This window comes from Enhydra lutris, unplaced genomic scaffold (assembly GCF_002288905.1).
Source record: "Enhydra lutris kenyoni isolate GAN:26980312 unplaced genomic scaffold, ASM228890v2 scaffoldscaffold9, whole genome shotgun sequence".
Classification (NCBI taxonomy): Eukaryota; Metazoa; Chordata; class Mammalia; order Carnivora; family Mustelidae; genus Enhydra; species Enhydra lutris.
In genome coordinates this window covers 35,432,707-35,456,582 of record NW_019154093.1, presented here as the reverse complement: position 1 = coordinate 35,456,582, position 23,876 = coordinate 35,432,707, and the positions used below count along the sequence as shown (strand labels likewise).

General features: G+C 41.0%; 1 protein-coding gene across 4 annotated transcripts in view; it reads right to left on the bottom strand.

Moving 5' to 3' along the window:
- LOC111143098 (interleukin 12 receptor subunit beta 2) overlaps positions 1-23,876 on the bottom strand; it is a 67,091-nt gene that overhangs the window by 11,484 nt on the left and 31,731 nt on the right. For 3 of the 4 annotated variants that reach the window (XM_022496571.1, XM_022496570.1, XM_022496573.1), the window contains 5 exons: positions 18,914-19,133; positions 10,606-10,806; positions 5,843-5,941; positions 5,594-5,752; positions 900-1,037 (listed from right to left, as the gene is read on the bottom strand). In XM_022496571.1, coding sequence (XP_022352279.1) covers positions 900-1,037; positions 5,594-5,752; positions 5,843-5,941; positions 10,606-10,806; positions 18,914-19,133 — 817 coding nt within the window. The remainder of the gene's footprint in view (positions 1-899; positions 1,038-5,593; positions 5,753-5,842; positions 5,942-10,605; positions 10,807-18,913; positions 19,134-23,876) is intronic. The other variant, XM_022496572.1, reaches the window with a different exon arrangement.

Here is a 23,876-nt window from a genome sequence, read left to right as displayed (position 1 = left end):
TCATGATCCCAGCGTCCTGGGATCGAGTCCCGCATTGGGCTCCTTGCTCGGCAGGGAGCCTGCTTCTCCCTCTGCCTCTGCCTGCCACTCTGTCTGCCTGTGCTTGCTCTCTCTCTCTCTCTGACAAATAAATAAAATAAAAACAAAATCTTTAAAAAAAAAAAAAAAGGAAATTTGAACAAAGACACACACAAGGAGAATTCCATGTGAAGATGAAGACAGCGGTCCATAAGCCAAGGAACACCAAAGACTGCCACTCAACTTGGAGGGGAGAAGCAGGGAGCTGATTTCTCTCATAGCCCTCAGAAGAAACAACTCTGCCGACACCCTGAACTCAAGACTTCCACAAGTGTGAGAAAATAAATTACTATTGTTTAAGCCACTCAGTTTGTGGCCCTTTGTTACAAGAGCCCCAGCAAAATAACTACAGTATGCAAAGTACTTAACACAACGACTGCTGCATAGTAACTATCTGATATGAAATATCTGCTATTATTGAGATTATTCTCATTGGGCACTGGAACAGATATTTAGTGAACAAGTACCGTACTAGACCTTGAAGATAAACAGATACCAGTTCCTGCCTATTGGATTCAGAGTTTTGAATAGGGGTCAAATGTAGTGCATTATGAAGGAATTATGTTGATGCATTTGGGAGGGTTTCCTGGAGGAGGAAACATTTAGGCTGAGTTTTGAACGGTAAGTAGGTACTATCTCCAAGCAAACCATGAAGTGGTAGGGTACTCCATTTAAAGGAAACAGCAAGTGCAAAGGTGTAGCAGCAAGAAGGTAAGTGATGAATGAGAGAAACTCTGATCATCTCTATGCCAGACATAGTGGGAGTGTATGCCCACGTAGGGTTCCAGGGTGGACACACCATCTTTGAAGTTATTTCTTACCTTGCAGACAAAACTCCCTCTCGTTTCCTGGGGGGCTTTCCCCAGCCGCTGTCAGAGCTGTCATCCACAGGACATATGTCACTCTGGGCTGCAGATTGTCTATTGAATGTGAATTTAGGGATACCCTGTAGGGAATTTCTGAAAGAAGGATAAAGATAAAAGAAGAAAGGCATGTATTAAAGGAAATATTTGAATGTGAGCTTTACTTATTTTTATTGTTGTTGTTAATGATTTATTTAATTTGAAAGAGAAAAGCACATTGCTGTTTTATAAGTACTAACTCATTAGTACTTAATACTTTGATAGGCCCTAGACACTGTCATTTATGGCGGTCCTACTTCACAGCATACCAAAATAATTAAATATATTTTCTGTGGTAAAAATCTTTTGAAAGAACTTTTATCACTCTGCCTTTTTTTTTTTTTAAAGATTTTATTTGAAAGACTGAGCTTGTGCATGCACAAAAGCAAGAGCCGGAAGCGGCAGAGGGAGAGGGAGAAGCACACTCCTCGCTGAGCACGGAGGCCCAGGCAGGGTTCCATCCCCCAGGATCATGATGTGAGCCAAAAACAGACACGTAACCGACTGAGCCATCCAGGCGCCCCTATCATTCTGCTTCTGAAATTATTTAGCTGTAGTAACTCCTTTTATTTCCCATGACTATAACGTTTCTAACATTTTTAGATATCTTTGAAAATTTGGGGGAGGAAATTAAATCACAAATTGTTTTCAATAGAATTTTTAAGCAAGCTAAGTTTGGCAGTTAGTAGACAGTTAAGTAACATTAATTTTTATTTTCTGCTTTTTTTGGTAGGTCCTGGATACTGGTCTTAATGGGTTTAATATAATGATCTGCTTTGACATAAAACCTAAAAGTGGGAGCAATGGTACTTAAATTAGATTTACTTGGTGGTTTAAGCCTAGATAATTGGTCCCTTTTGCTCTCAACACTCCTACAGAGTCTCAGCAAGGAAGATGTTGTGTTTTTTGGGCAATGCACGGGTGTTGTTTTTCTCCTCCTATAGTACACAGGCAGTCTTCTCCAGCGATCTGCCGGGTGTGAGTTTTGGAGTGACTTCTCAAAAGCTGGGGATACGGGGGCATGGGGACTAAAAGATCAAGGGCAGAACTTTGGCAGGGGTTGCCTCCTGGCTCATTCAGCAGATGCGTCTGTGCTGGTGATCAAAGTGGAAACTAGAACCCAGCACTTTGAGCCTCAACATCAGTTACCAGCTCACAAACCCCAGGGCAGGTCAGACAACACTCCTGTTTGCTAAATTTATTTCAACAGTCACAAATATTTATTGAGCTTGTGCTCTTGACGAGTCACCACGTATACAAAGGCACAGAATCTGCCTCAAAGTGTTCAGCATCTAATGGGGAAAACAGACCTCTTGTATTCCCACACCCGTGTTTACTATGGGTAACCAGCAAGAAGGAGTCCTGTAATATCATGGTCACTTCACCCAAAGGGGGTGAGGTCTGAGCAGATCACCTAACAGCTGTGACTATCAGAGCACTCTCTATATTCAACATCCTGTTGAGAAAAAAGTACCATGTGGAAAATTGCAAGCCAACTCTAACCTGATGAAATTGTTTGCACAGACTTAACCAGTCTGATTGAACTCAAAAATCTCTTTCCTTATTCCTAAGGCAGGGGATTAAAAAATTAATTTTGGAGAGACCTTCTGCTCATCTTGCTGTAGCAAAGCATCAGTGAGCCTCAGAGTCAGCTCTCTGACTGCGTGAAGGCATCTCCAGCTCCGAGAGTGAAATGAGACCTCAGAACAGAAGGGAAGGGATTTGAATGGTTTGCTGGTCAAAGAATGGTCAAAGAAGTTTACATGCAAACACACACACACACACACACACACACACACACACACACACACACAAGCTTGCGCATATATTTGAAGAACAAAAATCGTAACTCTGTGGAGGGAGCAATGAGGTGGTTGATGGAGCCAGCAGTGTCGCTAGCAAAATAATTTGTGTTGAGTAATGGGACAAAGAAGTCACGCCAGAAATACTGGTTCTGCTGCCTGGTCCAGACTGTGATCTCCAGCAGAGATAAAAGGGGGCATTTAATCCATAGGGGTCTGAAATTTTAGGCTCCGGTGGTGAAACAAGGAGGCACCAGTTTAGGAAGATGGGATAGTTGCCAATCTTTTGAAAGGCTGCAGGTAGGAAGGTCAAGTGCTACCAGACAAAACTTAGCTGCAGTTACTGGAAACTAGTTCTAACCTGACAGTCTCCACTGGTTTAACAAGTGTGGGGCAGTATTCACTCATGTGTCAGTCAACAAATACTGTTTTTACGCACACCTCCTATATGCCTGGCAGTATGGTAGGTACAGGGAGACAATGATGAGCAAACCGCCAGGGCTTCTTCCTTCAAGATTCTTTGAAACTGTTGACAAAAACAGCCAGGAAGTAACAATGCACAATGTGTGCACTGGTAGAGACATGCGCTCTTGGAGCCCATGGCAGTGTCGGCATGTATCCAGTGGAGCAGCTGTGTGCCAGAATCCCCTGAGCAAGATACTGACATTGCACAGCTGCACCCCTCCTTTCTGCTCAAGCAGGACTATGTACTCCTCCTGCACTCCCCAGGCTCCCTTTGTGCTGCTGCCTGGGGTGGGGGGGAGCACCCAACGACAGAGGACAGGGCCCCTTCCTCCTTGGCACTCCATCTTCCTCTTCCGTTTGTGATGTCTCTTGGACGTCTTTTTCCCTTGTCCTCACTTGCTGCCCTCTACCGCTCTCCGGAAACTGTACTTGTGGGTCTGCCAATGATTGCTGGTTGCCAAATACAGTAGGGAGCTGTCAGTCCTTGATTCTAGCGGTTACATCACCTTTGTGGACCTCTCCATCTCCCTCCGTAGACCCAGAGCTCTCGGAAGACAGGGCACAGGTCTGATTCATCACCGAGTGCTTACTGAGCAAAAGGAAAACTTATTTTAAACTGGTGTGAAGTAGGATTTTGAATCTCTACCTCCTTTCAACTTATTTTAAAATGCCCTTACATAGGGGGTGCCTGGCTGGCTCAGTCCCTGGAGTGTGCCACTTTTGATCTTGGGGTCTTGAGTTGGGTGTTCAAATTACTAAATAAATAAATAAATAAATAAATAAAACAAACTTCAAATGCCCTTACATAGACTTTAGATTCATCAGATTTGTGATAAAATAAGGTGGAGATTTTCTTCAACATGTCTAAGAGTAACTTTAAGAACCAATTGACTGTGTTGATTGTTAATAGGCATCGTGGTCTTAATTCTGTAAAATGACAGTTGGGGGTGGGAGGAAGGAGCACATTTCAAGTGGAGAATTCCAAATGGCCCACAAAGAGGTCAATGAAGTCACCAGGTTCTGGGGTGCATTTCTGGACTGACTTATCCATATAGGCCCAGTAGGAAGCAGCTCTGTTCAGTGATGGGTTCTACTTACCAATGGTGGATTAGTTAAGTGACTGCTTGCAAGGCCTTATAATAGAATTATGTAGAGCTTTTGTTAAAAAAGAGTGATGCAAATCCATACGTACTGATGTGGACTGATATATTATTGAGAGGTAAAAAGCAAGGTGTAGATCAGAATATAGATGATGGTCCCAAATATATGCTTTTATGTGCATTAAGGTTTTTTTTCTGGAAGAACATGTGAAACACTGCTATAGCCTAAGAATGGAGGAAGAGATAATTTCCATTGTACAGCTTTCTCAACTATTTGAATGCTTTTACCATGTGCAAGGGTTATTTATATAATAAAAATAAACTAGCATTAAGTGCTAGCATTAACTAGCACTCTTAATGCTAGTTCATTTTTATTATATAAATATTGAAAAATATTGAAAATCAATATTGAAAAATCAATACTGAAGATCTGCTGAGGTCAAGAGAAAGGACCATCCTGTCCTATCTCCTAGGTAAAAGTCCCTCTTGCAGAAAGCTCTCTGGCGCCCACATCTCAGCTTGGATTTGCTGCATTCTTCCTGGACCTAACAGCTCTCACGAAGGAATAAAAATATTGCTTCTTTATGATAAATGCTCCTGAAAGAAAGCCAGCTTGCTTATGAAATAAAAAGAAGGTCAAGCCAGGAAGAAGAAAAAAAAAAACCACGACTCTGAATAAATCAAAGATTAGAACATCAAATCTGGCAAGGAACTTGGAGCTGCTACATAAATGAGAGATGAAATCATCTGAGATAATGTCCCAGCCAGAATTTAATTGCTTTCGTTTTAGAGTTATAGAATAATTACAGGTCAAAAGAAGTTACTTACCCTGTATTGTATTTTACCTATTTTAAGGAGAAAATAATATGCTATGATAGTATTTGCAAATGTGAGGATTCAAAATTTCTCCCAACTCATCCCCTGCAAACCTCAAGGGTCTGCATAATAGTATTCAAGTGCTATTACTGCTTTCTGAAATGCCGTCTCACTACGTGAGCCATTCCTAAGAGCCTAGTCCATCACCTTCACTTCTATTTGCTGGGCACTAACATAGTCAGTCACTCTGTGTGCGTGTGTGTGTTTATATCTTTTATTTTTCTTCATTCAGTTAATTTCACGGATATTTAGTAAGCACCTACTATGTGCCGCTCATAGCGCTAGTACCTGTCAGAATGCACATGCGTGATGTTACATGTCCCCGACACCTAAATGAGAAAGACCCACTGCATTTGTCTCTCCCACATACCGCACACTTGAGGCTGGGAATTGGAGTCCTGTTCCTTCCAGTATATCCTGTAATGGAGGAGGCAGCCCATTTGCTCCTGGGCTGGAATTTCGTTCCATGAAATTACCATACTCCCCTTTTCCTCTGAGATGGCATTAATGTGGGGGCCACTCCGTGGTGCTGCAAAGTAGAACACAGAAGGCTTTTGTCACCCTCCAAATCCAAACTGTTGAACAAAAGCAAAATTTGGCAAAAGGTCCCAAGACTCACGTATGTGCTTCGAGTTACCCCGGATGGAGCTGCACCCTCTCTGGTCCCCGGATATCGCACACACGCTGATTTCATAACAGCTATAGGGTTTTATGTTCTCTGTGGGGAAAAGGGAGTTCTTATAACAGGTTTGGCATCATATGTGAGTCACTGAAGGGAGACATTTAAGTATCTGATATGGATGCATTCAAGGCACTCCTTTGCTCTCCTTCATTTGAAGATAGTTCAAGGACAGTCTGGGCTGAGGGTGAAGGGATGACCTAAGTCACAAAATCTCAGCATCCTGTTTGCCACATCAATGGCTTCAGGAAGCCACTGCTCCCACCACCAAGCCCAAGTTCACCTCATGGTGAACAGACAGACCAACCTGAAGTGTCTTTTCAGGGTCATCACAATCAAGGAGACAAAAGCTATTCCACTTCCAACAAAGATCTAAATATAACCACACAGACTGCTTTTGAAACAGAAGTCACTTTCTCTCTCTCTCTCTTTTTTTGAGATTTTATTTATTTGACAGAGATCACAATTAGACAGAGAGGCAGGCAGAGAGAGGGAGGGGGTAGCAGGATTCCTGCTGAGCAGAGAGCCTGATGTGGGGCTCAATCCAGGACCCTGGAATCATGACCTGAGCTGAAGGCAGAGGCTTCAAACCACTGAGCCACCCAGGCACCCCAGAAGTCACTTTCAAGAAAAAGAAAAAGAAAGAAAAACCATGGACTTCTACAAACCAATTGTTTGCTATTTACAGAGAAGTGCAGCTGGTGTTTTCCAGCACAGAACCTGGACAGGCCTTCTTACTCCAGGGATGCTTATGGGGATCTGCCCCATGCGGCTGGGACACACTGGGACAGCTCAGGGCAATGCAGCCTCTCCTGCTGCCCTCTTCCCCTGAGTTTCCCTCAGCTCCAGTCAGATTTCACTTGGTTCACAGCCTGGAGATTAGTAGGATACCTGGGAATGTTAATGCCAATTCCTCGCTTTTAAAATGCCAAACTTTGCAATTTTCTGTTGGTCATGAAGTTGGCTGGCAAGTTGCTCTTTCCTGTCAAAACTCCTTATATCCATGAATTTCAGATTCTACTTCTTGTAAAGAAAAGGCTCTTTTTGGGGCACCTGGGTGGCTCAGTCCTTATGCGGTTATGCATCTGCCTTTGGCTTGGGTCTTGATCCCAGGGTCCTGGCTCCCTGCTCAGCGGGAAGCCTGCTTCTCCCTCTCTAGCTCCCCCTGCTTGTGTTCCCTCTTTCTCTGTGTCTCTCTCTGTCAAATAAATAAATAAATAAAATTCTTTAAAAGGAAAAGAAAAGGCCCTTTTCACAGATACTGTGCATAACATAGCTTTAAATTCCCAAGGAAATTTAATGGGAAATGAGAAAGAATCCTTACCAGACAACGATAGGGTCACATGGTCAGAGTAAGCACTCTCTCCCACAGTGTTTAATGCCCTGTCATGAACAGATCTGGTCCCCTCCACTGACAATTGATTAGGGCATAACATTTTATTTTTGAGGAAGAGGAATTTTGTATCACAGAATAATTTACTAAATAATGTGTGTTTTATATGAAAATCCATTGTCCCTTAACTATCCCAGCAAGTATCACATAAAGCTCAGATGGCAACAATACTGTCAGAAGAGACCACAAGGAGATCCAAACTCATGCCACGGTGAGTTCCCATTTGTATTCATGAACCAAGTGATACAGAGAAAAGGACATGGTCAGCTTAGTTCGGTCATCCAAAGATTCTTCGCCATGGCAGGCAGACCCAGAAGCCTAAAGGGCAACTTGGAATACAGAATCATATTTCATTTGGGAGAGGGTTGGGCCTGGCCGCTGTTTCTAGTCCTGGAAGCAGCCGACCAGCCACCGTGTCATGTGCAGGTGTGGGAATTCCAGAGGAGCTCATTAAGCAATTAGTATCATTGCATTTTGCCATGCAAAACGTGAGTTCAGGGCAGAGGCCTTGAGACTGCTGTGGGTTTCTTGTGAACAGCCTACCCTTAGTGGAGGAGGGAAGAAAGTGTGGCTCTATAACTTAGCTGGTATTTCCCTTTGCATGTAGAAAAGAGTCCTAAAAACCTTGTTCCCTGATTCAGACTTTAGGGATTCCTGTTTTATTGGCTGGTTCTTACACAAACATGCCCTAATCATTAGCCTTCAGAAATTCACCTCACAAAGTCCTTAGCTTTGCTGTCCAGTGTACAACATCCACATTCCTGAGATTTTTCTTTCTTTCTACACGCTGGCCCCAACTTCCAGGCTCATTTCCCACTACTCCTGTGCCTACATATATACCTCCCATCCTTGGGCAAAGGCTCTGACTCCATATTTATAAACTACCTCTTTGGTGGATTTTTTGTCAAAAGCTATTTTCATCTATTAAGTATGGGAGAAGACAAACATTAAATGATCAATAACGAGGAGTCATCACCGAGGAAATAGAGTGGGAGCATGCAGAAGCCCAGGCATCGGGGAAGGCATTTCTAGACACCTACGGATTCTGACATATTTGTAAAAGGAGTGGCTCTGTATGGTTAGAATCATTTTTACCCACAAAAGACAGTACTGACGGTCTCTAGCTTACAACCAACCTATAACCCAAGAGCTGGACTGTGTTCTGGCCTCCAGAATATACTCCAAAACACCAGTGCTGCCCTGGCAGCTGGGAAAAGGCTGGTAAGGATCCTAATGGCAAGGAGTCACCTTACTGACCGGAGAGTGCCATACTGAATTCATAAATATGAATTACTTAACTTTTTAAGTGTTTATTTCCAGAATGTAACATCAACACTAATAGCTAAACAAGTGTTTTCAAGCAGGGAACAACTTTAATTAACAAAGTTATTTTACCCAGTATTATACTGATTTCATTCAAATGAGTATTTCTAAAGTGCTTAAAAATATTTTAGTTCCCTAAATACGCAAAACATTCTCTCTTATCATCTCTTTTATGGTATTTGAGTGTTATTACAGAAATTCTAAAAGTAAGAAACTATAGGGGCCACAGGGTCTAAACTACCCCACAGAGGTCAATCCTAATATAATTTATAATAAGCGTTTACAATTTTGTAGCAGTTTGGAATTCAGTAAATGCCTTTTCTAGCCGCTGTTTCATTTGATCCGATAGGCGTAACAGTGCTAAAGGGAAGTTGCTTCTACTGCAACAGTTCTAGGGACAGGGAACACATCGCCCTGAGGGCCAACTGATTGTCCTCTTAGAGACTATCACATGTAAGGCAATTTCTTTCTCAAAACTGAGCTGATACCTGGTTTATAATGTCTATGTAGAGGACTTAGTTTCATTCTCCAGAGCAACAAAGGACAGACACATAGTCTTTCCCACATATACATCAAAGCCAGCAACAGCCATCAAACTGCCCACCCATATCTAGAATTGTTTTCTACAGGATGAATGGTTCCCACATTATTACTATTACTATTACTAGTATTATTACTATAAAGTAGGTTCTACACCAAGCATGGAGCCTGGTGTGGGGCTTGAACTCATAACCCTGAGGGCAAGACCTGAGCTGAGATGAGAGATGCTTAACCAACTGAGTCACTTAGGCACCCCTAAATGGTTTCCATATTAAAAGTTCCAGACCCCCAATAACTAGTTCATCTTCTTCTGATATTCTTTGGGTTATCTAGACAACACCATCTTTAGGTGTAGTGATTATATCTGAACACAACCCACTAGAAGTCTGAACAGTTAACCTGTACAAGAGGCTCACGGTTAAGGACTAGCTCACATACTGTTTGGTAGTGTGGTCTGTTTATTCCATTTGTCTTGTCTCCATAGGTAGGGCATGTGTATCCTCTTGGGGAGATGTAATGATGGCCACGGTGTAATAAAAATATTATAGAGTTTAGAGTTTGAAAACCTATGAAAATCTTAGCCCTGTCACGTATAACAGTAACAGTGACAGCTAAATTATTGAGTACTTAAAATATGTGAGATATTGTTCACAATGTTTTCTCTCCATTAATTCAGTCAGTCCTCACAATAACCAAATGAGGTAGGTATTGTTATTTTCCTCATTTGACAGTAAGGAAACTGAGGCAGAGAGACATTAAGTAATTTGCCCTAGGTCACACAACCTAGTAAGTGACAGAGCCAGGGCTTAAACCCAGATAGTCTAGCTGCAGAAACAGCACTTTTTAATACACTGAGTTTATTCCTAAAAGTGACATTGACAAAGTTCTGTCTGATCATTTTACTATCTTTTTGGATGCTTTCTATCACTTGATAGAAACCACTGACAGATTTGGATTTGAGGACTGGGATGCCAACTATCATATAGATAAATCTGGATTTATTATCACACAAATAATATGCAACAGAATTGGGATTGAAAGATCTCCTGGTTTCCTCATCTGTCCAAAGGGCAGAGTTAAACACTTGTTGCGCATGATTGTTCTGAGAATTACGTAAACTCCCACGTGGAAGGTGCCTGTCACACTGACGGGTTACAACCTAGCTCTCAGCCATGCTTGTGTGGGTCAATGATGCATTTGTCTTATATGGCTCTGTGCCAGGCACATGAACTATCCATAAATACTAGAGGCTTTGGTCAATCAGCTGGTCTTCCATGGCTGCAGTGCTGTGTTTTAAGGTAGTGTCCTAAAGGACTCAAGGTCATCACTGTCCCTCTCATGCAACTGCCTGTAATTGAGGAAGGTTCTGGGTTCCCATCTGCGTGTTCTTTAAAAAAAAGGGAGGGGACTTAATAGCTTTTGAAGAGGAAGGTGAACAACTAAATACCTGAAATCAGAGCCGACACGTTGAGTGGGGTACACCGCAGCCAGTTTAGACGGGGCTGTGTGCCACCCCTAGGACGGAGCTCCCTCCATTCCACCACATACTCCTGGACAGCAGGTGCAGCTTTCCCAGGAGGCTCCCACGTCACCATAATGTTGTCCACACCCTTCGAATTTGCAGAGACCTGGCGAGGAGCCAGCAACCCTTTGGGGGAAAAATGGGGAAGCACTAAAACAAAATCACAGGTGGATAAAGATATAAAAAACAATTCATCCAGCAAAGTGTTAGGAAAAACCAATTTCTTGTTAAGAACTTCAGATTTGGGGCACCTGTGTGGCTCAGTGGGTTAAGCCTCTGCCTTCAGCTCAGGTCGTGATCTCAGGGTCCTGGGATCAAGACCCGCATCGGGCTCTCTGCTCAGCAGGGAGCCTGCTTCCCCCCGCCCCCCCCCCCCCCGCCTGCCTCTCTGCTTACTTGTGATCTCTGTCAAATAAATAAATAAAATCTTAAAAAAAAAAAAACCCTTCAGATTTGTTTTTATTAGTGCAAGGACCCTGTGCAGGGTTATTGGTAGAATTATTTTCCCTTCATCTTCCACTTCTGTGTCCCCAAAGGTAACTGCTGTAGTGATATATGCATACTTCTAAGCCACCTCCCAGATGTTTATTTAGATATCTATGTATCCTTGAAAGTTAGTGTGGCTTTGTGCTTGTGTTCTGTATTTTCATGAAACGTGCTGGGAGTAAATTTAATGCTTTTTCTTACTTTTTTCCTTCCCACTCAATATTATATTTCTGGAATATGTCCATCCTGCTGCTATATGTAAATACAGCTCATTCCTTCCAACTGCACCTCAAACCTCTTTCTGTCCAGTCTCCAAGTGACGATCAGGAGGTTCCTTCCAACTCTCAGCTAACACAAACAAGGAGGCAATGAACATTCTTTGGCATGTCCTCACGTGAGCCTATGCAAGAGTGTCTCTGGATATATCTGCACAGAGTTGCTCAGTTATAGAGTAAATCCACACATTATTTCATTAAACACAGCGAGTGATCTTTAATATAGCCGGTCAATTGACACTGCAATAAAAAAGGCATGAAGATTCTTATTTCCCCACCAACACTGGGTATTATCTGACTTTCAAGTTTCTACCAATCTGGTACATGCAAGGGGGCATTTTACTGCGGTTTATTTTGTTTTTCCGATTTTTTAAAATAAATATGTTTTCCAATTTTTTATGAAGCTGAGCTTATACATGACTAGCGATCTGACTTCCCCCTCTGTAAACTCCCTGCTTATATACTTCACTCGTGTTTTTTGTTGAGTTTCCTATCTTTTCTCTGATTTACAGTAATAGGTTTTATGTTCTAGATATTATTTGTTAGTTTCCAACACTAGAAACATACTCCAGTCTTTCAACTCTCTGATAACTTTATGATATGTTTGTTGCACATAAGTATTTACTTTGATATAGGTGAATTTATCTATGGCTTGTGCATTTTGAGTCTTGTTTACAAATTTCTTCCAACCTGGGATGATGAAGATACTGACCTACATTTTCTCTTATTGGCTTTTGGTTTTACCTTTCCCATTTAAGTTTGTAATCCAAATCTAGCTAAAAGGCTTTTTTTTTTTAAAGGGAATAGATTTTATTATATTTTTCCATACTGTGAGTCAATATTTCCAAATGTGATGCCATCCCTAATATATACCAAGTTCCATACATTCATGGGTTTGTGTCTGCAGTCAACTTCTTTGCCAGAACACACTGTTCACATTACTAGGCACTGTGATGTATGATTATCTGGTTGATAAAGTCCTTTCCTCATTTTGCCCTTCATTTTTCAAAGTGGTCCTGGATATTTATGACACTTTATTCTTCCTTTTAGCTTTTAGAATCAGTGTATCAGAGTCCTCAGAAATGTCAGCTGGTACTTTTTATTGGAATGAAGTTAAATTATTCCATTTGTAAATATGCTGTTTCATTGAAATTATTCAGCTCCTCTTCATAAGCCCCAATTCCTCCTTAATGGAGGTAAGGCTTTTATGCATTCTTTGTTACAGGCTAATTCCTAGACACTTTATATTCTGACTTTGCTTTTTAAATGGCATCTTATTTTCTACCATCTATTCTACCATTAATTTGCGTGTATTATTCTTATTTCTGGCAAGCCTGCTAAAATTTCTAATTAGTTTTAGTAATTTGTCCACTGCCCTTGTTGAATTTTCCATGTAGTAATCTTATTAGCTCCACATGTGAAATATCTTCTCCTTCCAATCTTCAATCTCCAATCTCTTACTTACTATTTTGTTTTTATCTTGTTGCAAATTTTAAAGAGAATTTGCCTACCTACCTTCATAAGGTGATATTTGCTGTAGATTTTTGGTAGAAAGTGTTTAAAAAACTAAAAAGTTTTCTTTTTCTTCATAGTTTTCAAATAGGTTTATTTTTATAAAATACTTATTTACTAAAAAATTTTTTTTCACCAAATACTTTTCACATCTGTTAAAAACATATCCCTTTTCTCTTTTTTTATTATTGTGATGAGTTACATTAATACCTTTTTCTTATGTTGATCCATTTTTGTATTCTTGGGGTCAAACCTCTTGATCATTCTGTACTAGTTTTCTTCTCTCCACCCTCCCTTCCCCCTGCTTTTTTTGTTTTTGTTTTTTTTTTTTTGGCAGAGACTTTTCAAAAGCAGATTTTATGTTTTAGAGAAGTGTTAAGTTCACAGCAGTGTTTTCCATATACTCCCCAAACCCACATGGGGACAACTTGTCCAGCTGACAATGTCCCATACCAGCATGGCACCCCAGTGTGGCATTTATCACCAAAAGATTTTTTTTTTATAAATATTTTCAAGTACTTTTCCCCTTCATTTAGTTTTTCTGTTACTGGGACTCTTTTTAAGTAGTTGCTGTAATTCTCTTCTATTCTTTCCATGTTTTTTTTTTTTTTTTTTTTTTTTTTTTTTGACAGACAGATCACAAGTAGGCAGAGAGGCAGGCAGAGAGAGACAGGAGGAGGAGGCAGGCTCCCCGCTGAGCAGAGAGCCCGATGCGGGACTCGATCCCAGGACCCTGAGATCATGACCTGAGCCGAAGGCAGAGGCTTTAACCACTGAGCCACCCAGGCACCCCTATTCTTTCCATGTTTTAACTTTTCTCATGTTTTGACTTCTTTCCCACTTTGGATGGCCACTGGAAGATTCTCTCACCCAATCTTCTGCTCACTCATTCAGTCTTCAGATGAGTCCTTTCTGCTATCCAACCTGTTGGCTGCGTTCTTGATTTCAAAACTAACTTTCCATATTGAATCTCTTTATTTGGGGCTTCTTCATAACCACCTATTTCTGACTGAGCCATGTTTCTAGCATCCTCTCTAATCTTTCTAAGGATACTTGTTATGCTTATTCAAACTCTCATTCTTTCTGTTGCATTAGTGAGATTTCCTATGGCACAGGTTGCCTTTCCCAGAGTGTGTGCCTCTCAGATTTCTCCTAATTTTCTCCTTTGGGATCTTGTGTTATTTTCTTGGATTGCTCAGCAGCCTTGGCCTTTATCTTTCTGCAGGGGGAAAGTGAAAGATTTCCCTTAGTTTGTGCTTCTCCTGGCAAGTTCAGGTGGGGAGGACGAGCTGTTCAGGGTGAAAAGCTCCAGTGATGCAGCCTGAGCTCTACCTGTCTCCAGGTTCCCCCAAGATCTACCTGGTACGTCCAGAACCTACCCAAGCTGCCATGGCTGGAGCTGCTCTTCACCGGGGATTCAAGGCTGTTACTATCTTGTAATTGCCAGGCACATGGGGGTGGATGGCAGGAGAAATCTCAAGAGCCAGCCAGTTCACAGATACTCTGCTTTCAGTCCTCCTCCACAGTTAGGTGTTGGGGCTTCCTTGAAGTTACTTTGTTTTGCTCTCTAGACTTCCCTGCTCCATAGTAGAGATGTCCAAGCAATGATCATATCAGGGCAACGTGAGCTAGAAGGAGGAGGAAAGCCAGAATGTGCTACCTCACTGCTCCCCCTTATCACTATTCCCTACTGCACTCAGCCATCTATCCTGTCCCTCCTGTGGCATCCTCAGAACTGTGCTTGGTGGTGAGAACCTATAACCCATGCACTGGCTATTTTGCAAGGAATTGAATTCCCCAGTAGGGGTTCCCTTATATTCATTTGCCTTGGTATTAGATGTCTTGGTTATGCCAAAAGATTTTTTTTTTTTTTTTTGAGAACGGAGTGCATTCATTTAGTATTTATTGAGCACCTATATCTATCTTCTAGTACCGTTTGGCTGGTGATGGGCTAAAAGAGCCAAAGAGCCCTTCTGACCACTGCTTTCTTTGGAATGGGCTAAGCAAATCAACTTGGCACTACCCTGTCTGAATCATCATATTTACCAGGAACCGGCCTGAATTTCCTTCCCATGATGTTTGCCAGGGCACATTCTCTCTTTCAGAACTCTGCTAACAACTCACCTTCTTTCTATCACTTTTCAAAATTATTTCTTTAGCTTCAATCATTCAACTTCCCATCTCCTTTCCCCCCTGAGAGCTTCTGAACAGAGTTATACAATTCATATGGTATTTGGAATACGTGCCCACCTAAAAGACAGGTGGTCTGGTTTTTCAGTCCAGCTCTGCCACTAATTGGATGTATGGTCTTGGCTACGTTCCTTCAGCTCCTGGGGCCTCAGTCTCTGACATCTGTGTGGGTCTCTGTTTATGACTGTACTGGCTTCTGACTCTTCCTGTAGTTTCAAGAATTCTTGAACACAGGGACTAGTCTGAAATATTAAATATGTTTTTACTTGTTGACCGCAAGTTTTAGCACACATTCAGTTTTCATTGTAGACCAAAAAAATCACTCTCACGGTTCTTTATAGGCAATGCTGTGGCAGGTGCTTTTCACAACAAAGTTGTCCCTACTTTCTTCCTGCGTGAGGGGGCACATTATTTTTCCTTTCCTAAAAGGAAAACTATATATGTGAGTACTGTGAACATATCCTGAAAGAGAGGGAGACAAAATCATGGTATGCTATTCCTATAGATCATTCAGAATTTGTGTAAGAGCACTCAAGGATGGGACCGTGTTATTTGCCAGTATGCCCTCCATGTCACTCTGGGATACCCAGAGTATTGGGTGGTTCAGATGTGGTCTTAGGAGAGAAAATAGACCCTCGAGATTCCAAGATTTCTAGAACCAGGATGCTCTTAGTTACAGCTCAGTTCAAGTACTCTCCTATCTTACCTCCCCAAGATGTTCATCCTCATTGAGCCTCATCCTTATGCAACACCTGCCCAATCTGGGAGAAACAGGTGTTCCTTTTACCTCTCTCTTTGTCATTGGTTTCCATTATCTTCCCACTCCGCATGGATGTCATTCCATTAATTAGCTCCTCTCTCCCCTTAATCTCCAAACTCTTCCCTACCCAATTCTTTTCCTTAACTTACACATTTGCTCAGCTCTCAATTTAAAGCAAACCCTCATGCCGACATTCCTCTCCCTCACCTGTCTCCCACGAACTTGTCTCTCCATACTCCAGTCACATGTTGCCTCCTTCCCTGGCCATCTTCTCCAAGCCCATGTTTCATCTTTCCTCTCTTCCTAGAGTTACCCTGGCATCCATCTAATCTCACACTTATACTGCACCACAGTTTCCTTGTTTATGTCTGTCCCTCCCATGTGACTGAATATAACTGGAGGACCTCAACAGTATTTTTTACCTACTGCTGGATTCTAGCTCCCTTATGTAGTATATGCTCAGTAAAGAACTGTTTAATGAATAAAGTAGAGGCCAGCTCTAACATAATGAATGTGTCATTTTGAGATGTTGCTACCACGTCTAAAGAAAGCACCTGGAACAGACCCAGAAAATTCATGAAGTTTATAGCCTCAAGACCCGTATGCAGTGACACCTGAAGAAGTAAGGTATTCCGACATACTACATTTTAACAACAGCAGGATACTATATAGTGGTATGAGTTCAATCTCCCCGACAGAATTCACCTTAAAAATTATATATGTGGTACTTACCCAGAGAAGAAAAATTTTTAAATATATAAAGCAAAAGGGAAGGAAAATCACCTGTAGTCCCATGATGCAGTTGTGACCTCTATTAACATTTCCACATACACTCTACTAGATTTTTTTACCATGCAAAAAATGTGTATTCATGTAAATACATATTTTAAATGGCATCATCCCATATACACTATTGAAAGTCCTCCTTTTAACTTATTATATGCATCTTTCCTTGCCAATAAAAGCATAGCTACAACACCACTTTAACCCTGGTGTGGGTTAAGGCAAGTAAGAGGCATGATATATTATTAAACCAGTCCCTTCTCTGTTATTTTATATTTAGGTTGTTCATGCTGTTTCAGTATTTCAAAAAATTTTCAATAAACATCTTTGTCCTTTACTTTAAAGCACTTATCATTTGCTGAAGATACATTTCCAATGGTAAAGTTTTTTGGTGAAAAATACATTAGTATTTAAAGTTACACATGGCCAAATTGTCTTCAGAAAGTTGTACCAATTTACATACCCATCAGCAGGGTAAGCCTATCTTTTCCTCACACACTACCCACATGGGGTACACTAATTCTACTTATTCTTTCTCGGTCTGATTCAGTTTCTCAGGCTTCTCAAATTTTGCATCTCATTGATTGTTAGTTAGGCTGAACATATTTTCATATCTTTATTGCTACTTTTCTATTTATTTTTTGAGTTGCTTGTTCATATCCCCAGTCTCTTATTTATTTGAAAAAGTAGATAGGTAGATAATCAATCTTCTTTTGCCAAAAAATGTGGTATATGCTTCTCTTAAACTGGTATTTACATTTTTAAGGCTTTGTTTGTGGTGTTTTAAAATTTTTATTTTACTATGCATAGCGTTTGAGCTTTCCTCCCCCACAGTTAATTCATCTTTTCAGGTTTGTACCTTAGGTACATACCCACATTAGTCACAGATTGCCAGTTGCCTACCAAATAGTCTCTCCTTTTTAGCAAGGGAACACTGCTGCCTGAAATACAGTTCTAAGCCTCCTTTGCAGCTGGGTGTGACCAGGTGACCAGTTAAGAGTCAATGACTACAAGTGTATTGCGTGACCAGGAACAAAGTTCCTCAAGTGTGAGGGGTGGGTCCTCCTCTCTTCCTTCTTTTTCTAGAAGAAAGTAGATAGAGCTCTGGTAGTCATCTTAGATCATTTCCATCTTGAGGACAGAAGCCAACTTGGCAGAGGAAATAGAAAGAAGGAGCCTGGAATCCTAACGATGTTCCCAAGCTGTCACACCAGCCCTGAACTGTCTACCTCTGGACTTCTTTTATGTGAGAGAACTGATAAGCCACTGTAGTCAGGCCTCTGGTAAGAGCAACCGTTACTCCTAAAAGCAATTCCTAATTTATATACCAACCTCGTTACATCAATATTTACTCGTATTTTCTTCTAGTTATTTTTAACTACTCTATCATCTCTATGTTTATGGATATATGACTGAAAGGATATATAACTAAGATTTAACAGTGTATATAAAATAATCATGTTTGGGTAGAAGCTTCTTTCAAATGATGATTGCTAGACTCATATGTAGATAAAATTGTTCCACTGAATTTTAAGAAAGGATTTAATTATAGTTTTATTAGGCATTTTTGGAAAAGTTAGGCCAATGATCTTGACATTGAGAAATAGCACTTATAGCCACTTTGTTGACTAATCATAGGCTTTTATCTTGAGAAATCAATTTTCAGAACAAGCAACTATAAAATGTGTATAGCTAGTTGGGAGATTTCAATGTAGATAATTGGATAAATATCTAAATTTGCATAATAAAGACCATTAGTATAGAAAAATTTTGCTACAGTTTCATTACAGCCAGAATTTCATTTTAATACTATTGGCTTTAAAAATATGTTTTGACTGTAAGTGTGGAATGTTTTTTCCTAGAACTTGACAACACATACTATTCTTATACTAGAAAAATTAGCCAGATATTAGTGTTCAATTTAATGCAACTAACATTTGTTAAGCACCTGCTGTCTATTAGTCTCTATATTTAAATCTCACAATGACCTGCAAGACAGATAATATAACCCTTATTTTAGAGAGGGGGAAATTGAAACTCAGAGGTGTTAATTCACTTGTCCAAAACCACTCACAGACTAAGTGCAAAAGAGCCTCTGAAGGTTGTTGGCTCCAAAGTCTAAACTCCTGTGTTACTCATGCCAGGCCCTGGGCTGAGCCTGTGGGGGATAAGAGGTAAGTAAGACACAGTTTACCATAGGCGATATTAAATCAAAGTTGGTACTCACCTGTCCCACACAGGTCCGTTATGTTAATACGAGTGGGCAGGGAACTGCCTTTTGAGTTAGCTGCAGACACAGTCAAAACCCAATTTCCAGTTCTGGGAATGACCCACGTCCAGGAGGTGTGTTCTGTGATGTTCTGTAGTGTGACTTTCCCCCCGGCCACTTCCTGCAAGGTCACGCGATAGTGGAGAATTTTTCCTTGTGCCTCAGATACAGTCATATTCTGCAACAAAACACATTCACTTACTTGTGTACTCCCAGACAAGGTCACTGGATGCTTTGTGGCTGGACCTGATGGCCCCTGCAGCAGTAGGTAACATATGAGTGACCTTTTTATTTAAATCTCATCTCCTCCACTGCATATTTTTATATGCACCCAAGCCTACGCAAGCCCACAATTTAGGGAAAAAAATCAGTTAACTTTTTTAAGATTTTATTTATTTATTTGACAGAGTGAGATCTCAAGTAGGCAGAGAGGCAGGCGGGGGGCGGGGGGAGGCTCCCTGCCAAGCAGAGAGCCCAATGCAGGGCTCGATTCCAGGACCCTGGGTTCATGACCTGAGCCGAAGGCAGAGTCTTAACCCACTGAGCCACCTAGGCATCCCCTCAGTTAACATTTTTAAAAGTTAATTCATAAAAACACATTGATTTTCCTTTCTTGCTTCAAAATAAAACTTCCTAACAGTAGAAAGCTCAATTACATCTAATGGAACAAGTGCGGAATCTGAACTCTGATGATGTGGGTTTCAATTCTATCTCTACCAACCACCACTAGCTGTGTGACACAGAGCAAGGCAGTCAGCTCCTCTGAATCTCCACTTCTCAATCTGTGAAATACGACCCCCTCCACACACACTCCTTTTCATATAGAAAGTGTAATGCTGTCCATTAAATAAAAAATGAGATTTTCAAGAGCTAAACTCATAAAATCCACACTTAGTGAGCTGGATTAGCCATCTGTGCTAGGAAAGTAAGACACTGTTTATAAATGTGTGACTAATGAGTTTTGGAATTGCAAAAATTCCAATTGAGATCATTTGGGAGCAATCCCAGAAAGTAAGCAGAAAACTAATTATTTGTATTTTAACCCTGTTTGGATAAGGACCATGGGAAACAGAAGCAATGAAAATGGAGAGTGGCCAAGGTCAGTCCTGGCAGTGCCCATCCTTGCCTTGTGCAGGGAGAGGAAGGTTTAGCTTGCCAGACATAAGCATGATGTTTTTTTTTTTGGCAAGGCTAGTCCTTCTTTGGGTTCAGATGCTGAAAAGACACACATTAGGATTGGTAAATGCCCCTTTCTCTGATTTTCGATCTCTTAAGCAATCTTCTAATAATCTCTCAGGAAAGGCTGAAGTAACATGAACATCTGGTTCACTTAAAATTTGTCTTTTTCCCTTTAAGTGAATAAATTGGCCTTCTGATGATAATTTGCCTTCTGAAATAATTAGCATGCTGAGAGAGAATGTTCCTATCTGCTGACTCAAGTCTTCTGGGTAGCCCAACAGCTGCATTCCTCACTGTAAATTAATCCATGAACATCTAGCTTTTTATATTTCAGTCTCTGGGAACTTGATTAATGCAGGTCCTATCCCAGGTGCCCTTCTGGATCCACAAAGTCCAGGACTGGATCTCATGGTCAATGCACCAGGGGAATGCCATATTGCTGAGGACTCTTCCGGGTGCATATTCAGCCTTTCCCTAGAAGATATCTTTGTGTTCTGGCAGGAACCAAGGAAGTTAACATTTTAATTGTCCATCACAATCAATTTTAAAGGCCTGTGGTGTGGATTAAAGTTAAGTGTCTGCTTTTGAAATTGTGGTGTTCTGAACTGTTATTAATAAATATGCCCTTCGTCACAGGAGAAAAACAAGATAAATTAAAGCAAAAGCTGGCTAGGGAAGAAGATCCCCTCAGGTCTTTTCTCAATCCATCCTTCCCTGACTCCTCTGTAGGTCCAGAGATAGGACTATTTTTTCACTCCCACACCATGCACCTTCTCCTTCAAGGCACTCTTCAAGAGTTAACTGAGCTCACAAAGCTCCCCATTCTTGGCAGGAACCCAAGGGGCTTCAGGCTTACTCTGACAACTGAGGAACCAGAGCCCTAATTGAAAAAACAAAACAAAACAAAAAAAAAGGAAAGAAAAACACCTCGCAAATCAGCCCTTATTACCTTCCCCTCATTCTCCTTCATAGACACCTCAGCAATCCCAATCAATCCTATGGTAGAGCACTGGAAGAAGGGGAAATGTCAGGTCATCTTGGATCCGATGAACTTGCCTCATGACTGCTGTAGAAATCTAGCTGATTTCCACACACTACAGTGATCTAGTAAGAGATGTGGGTCTGAAAGATGAGTAAAGGTTCCTAGAGGGTAGTGAAGGGCCTAGACCCAAACCCTTGCATTTTCTCCTTCACATCTCATATTTTAGACTTGAAAATATTGAGAAGGTAAAGGTGGGGTTAAGGTAGTTAGAGAAATAAATACGATATCCCATGAGTTATGCTTATATAAAATATCAAGCTCAAATTTTGGGATAAAAGTTAACATCTCTCAGGGAGCTGGCCTCCTTCACCAATTTGAAAATGGGCTTAACTTGTCCAATATGGTCCATGGAACAAAAAACCAATTTAGTCAATAGGAAATCAGGTATTTATCCAGCTGGGCATAATGTCCTGAGGCAACTGAAAAGAGTTTAATTTGGTTTTTAAAAAATAGCAACATAAAGTTTGCAAATAATGCACGTTAATCCATCACCTCTGGATTATATTGGTCCTGATGTAATGGAATATCATCACAAACCACAGAACCAGAAAGGATTCTATAGTTTAACAATTAATTCAACATTTCATTTTATCAATAGGGAAATAAGTCCAGGACTCAAAATGACTTGCTTAAGGCCACTCAAGGAACAGAGGGAGGAGCTGAGAGTGGAACCCAGGGCTCCTGACTTTGAGACTAGTCCCTCTACTCTGACGCGGTGCTCCTTACGTTGGCAAGCCTGAGACAATGAACGGGTCACTATAGGGCGCTATGTTTCATAGTTGGAATCCCAGTCAACCTTCTGGCCAGACATTGGAAAGCGGCTTGTCTCATTGTGAGGGTGTAGGACATTCTGAGGTGGAGCATCAACAGCAGACATCAAGTCAGAAATTTTGGGAAAGTGGAGATCCAGAATTCTTCTTTTCCAGAGTCAACAGGCCTTAGGTCACAAGGAGACTAGCTGTGAACCCAGAAGAACTACCATGTGAGGAGCCAGCTAGATCCTTCCAGATGAACTTATTTTACTCTAATGTTTATATATTTGGGTGTGTGGTGAGGAGAAACTTTTTTGGGGCATACCTTGAGTCAGACGCTTTATATCTACTCTCCCATTTAGTCCTCATATCTCCCCATCCTGAGGTTAAGAAATCGACTAGGCTTCACAGAAAAAAAGTACGGGGAGATTTTAGTGCGCCCCCTGGTGGGCATGAGAGAGGAAGGCGTTGTCCTGAATGTGTGCGGTGTCCCTGGTACTTCTTGTACATTTATGAGCAGTGCTGAAAGGGGTGTCAAGCCAGGGTTCCTGCATTGTTACCCTCTCCTACTGGTAAAGGTTTGCTAAACAGGAAAATCTGTCTTATTGTGTCCTTCAGTTTTCTTTTTGCTCTGTGTGTGAGAAATGATTTTAACTTAGTAAACGTGACTTTTCTGATTTAGGTTTGTCAAAGAAACAAAGAGTGAGCAGCTCCCTTATAAAACTATTGTGAGAGTTCTGTTGGCTGAAAAGCCTTTCAGCATCAAAAATAACGTGGTGAATATAGGACATGATAGGACAAAATCTGGTCCATGTCAGAATGCAAGTCCTCTGTGTTTTGTTTTTAAAATTTTCTTTTTTTAAAGTAATCTCTACACCCAACATGGGGCTCAAACTCACATCCCTAAGATCAAGAGTCACATGCTCCAGTGACTGAACCAGTCTGGTGCCCCTGTTTTGTTTTTAAGTATATGAGAGGAAAGGTGTTTCTGTGAGTTGATAAATCATTTCTTCTTAGGACTTGAAGAAAAAACTACTGTACTTATCATAAAATGATATTTTATTCTGAAATTCCCCTGATGCAAACACACACACACACACACACACACACACACACACACACACACACACCTGTCAGAACTAAGCCTCCATCAAAGAAGAGAGTCTGTAATCAAAACCTCCTAGAAAGCTGGGGAATTCGAATATGTCACAGTTTTGTCATGAAGACTTTTTGCAGAGCGAGGTCAGTTTTTCTTATTAGGGCAGATTGTTCACTTTCCTGCTCTACCACACAGCAGCTATGTGACCTTGAGCAAATTATTTTACCTCTCTGAAGCTCAATTTACTTATCTATAAAATGAGGATAATTCTATGTACAGATTAGTCTTACTGGAGGATGCAATGGGTTGAGGGAGGCAAATGGTTTCAAAGAGTGCTTGGCGTATGGTAGATTTCTGCCACTTGGTGAGTTCCCCGCTCTCAGTTACTCTAATATATAAATCATCATAATTGACACTTTTCCCCATTGTAATCATATGACTCTTCTACCAATCTATGAAAGCCCAGCCATCTTGACTCAGTTCCCACCATAGCTCTGTATGAAAGTCTCACCAATGTCATACTGTTGATTACAAAGTACATACAGTATGTGGGTTTAAGCCTGGGTACCTTGATTTCAGAACTCATGACTGTTTTCAGCAACCCTAGTCCAAATTGAAGAAATCACTGTATTGAAATGATCCATCTGTGGATCTGTCCTCCCACTAGCCTGTCAGCCCATCTTTGCCTCTTCGGCATCCTGCACCATGTTTGTCTTCTAGTGACTTAGCAAACACTTTTCATAATTCTCTCATTAATCTTTGCAGCCATCTCATGTGGTAAATTCTATTACTGTCTGCACTTTACTTGTAAGCAAAGGAAGGCACAGAGAGGATAAGCACCTTTCAGAA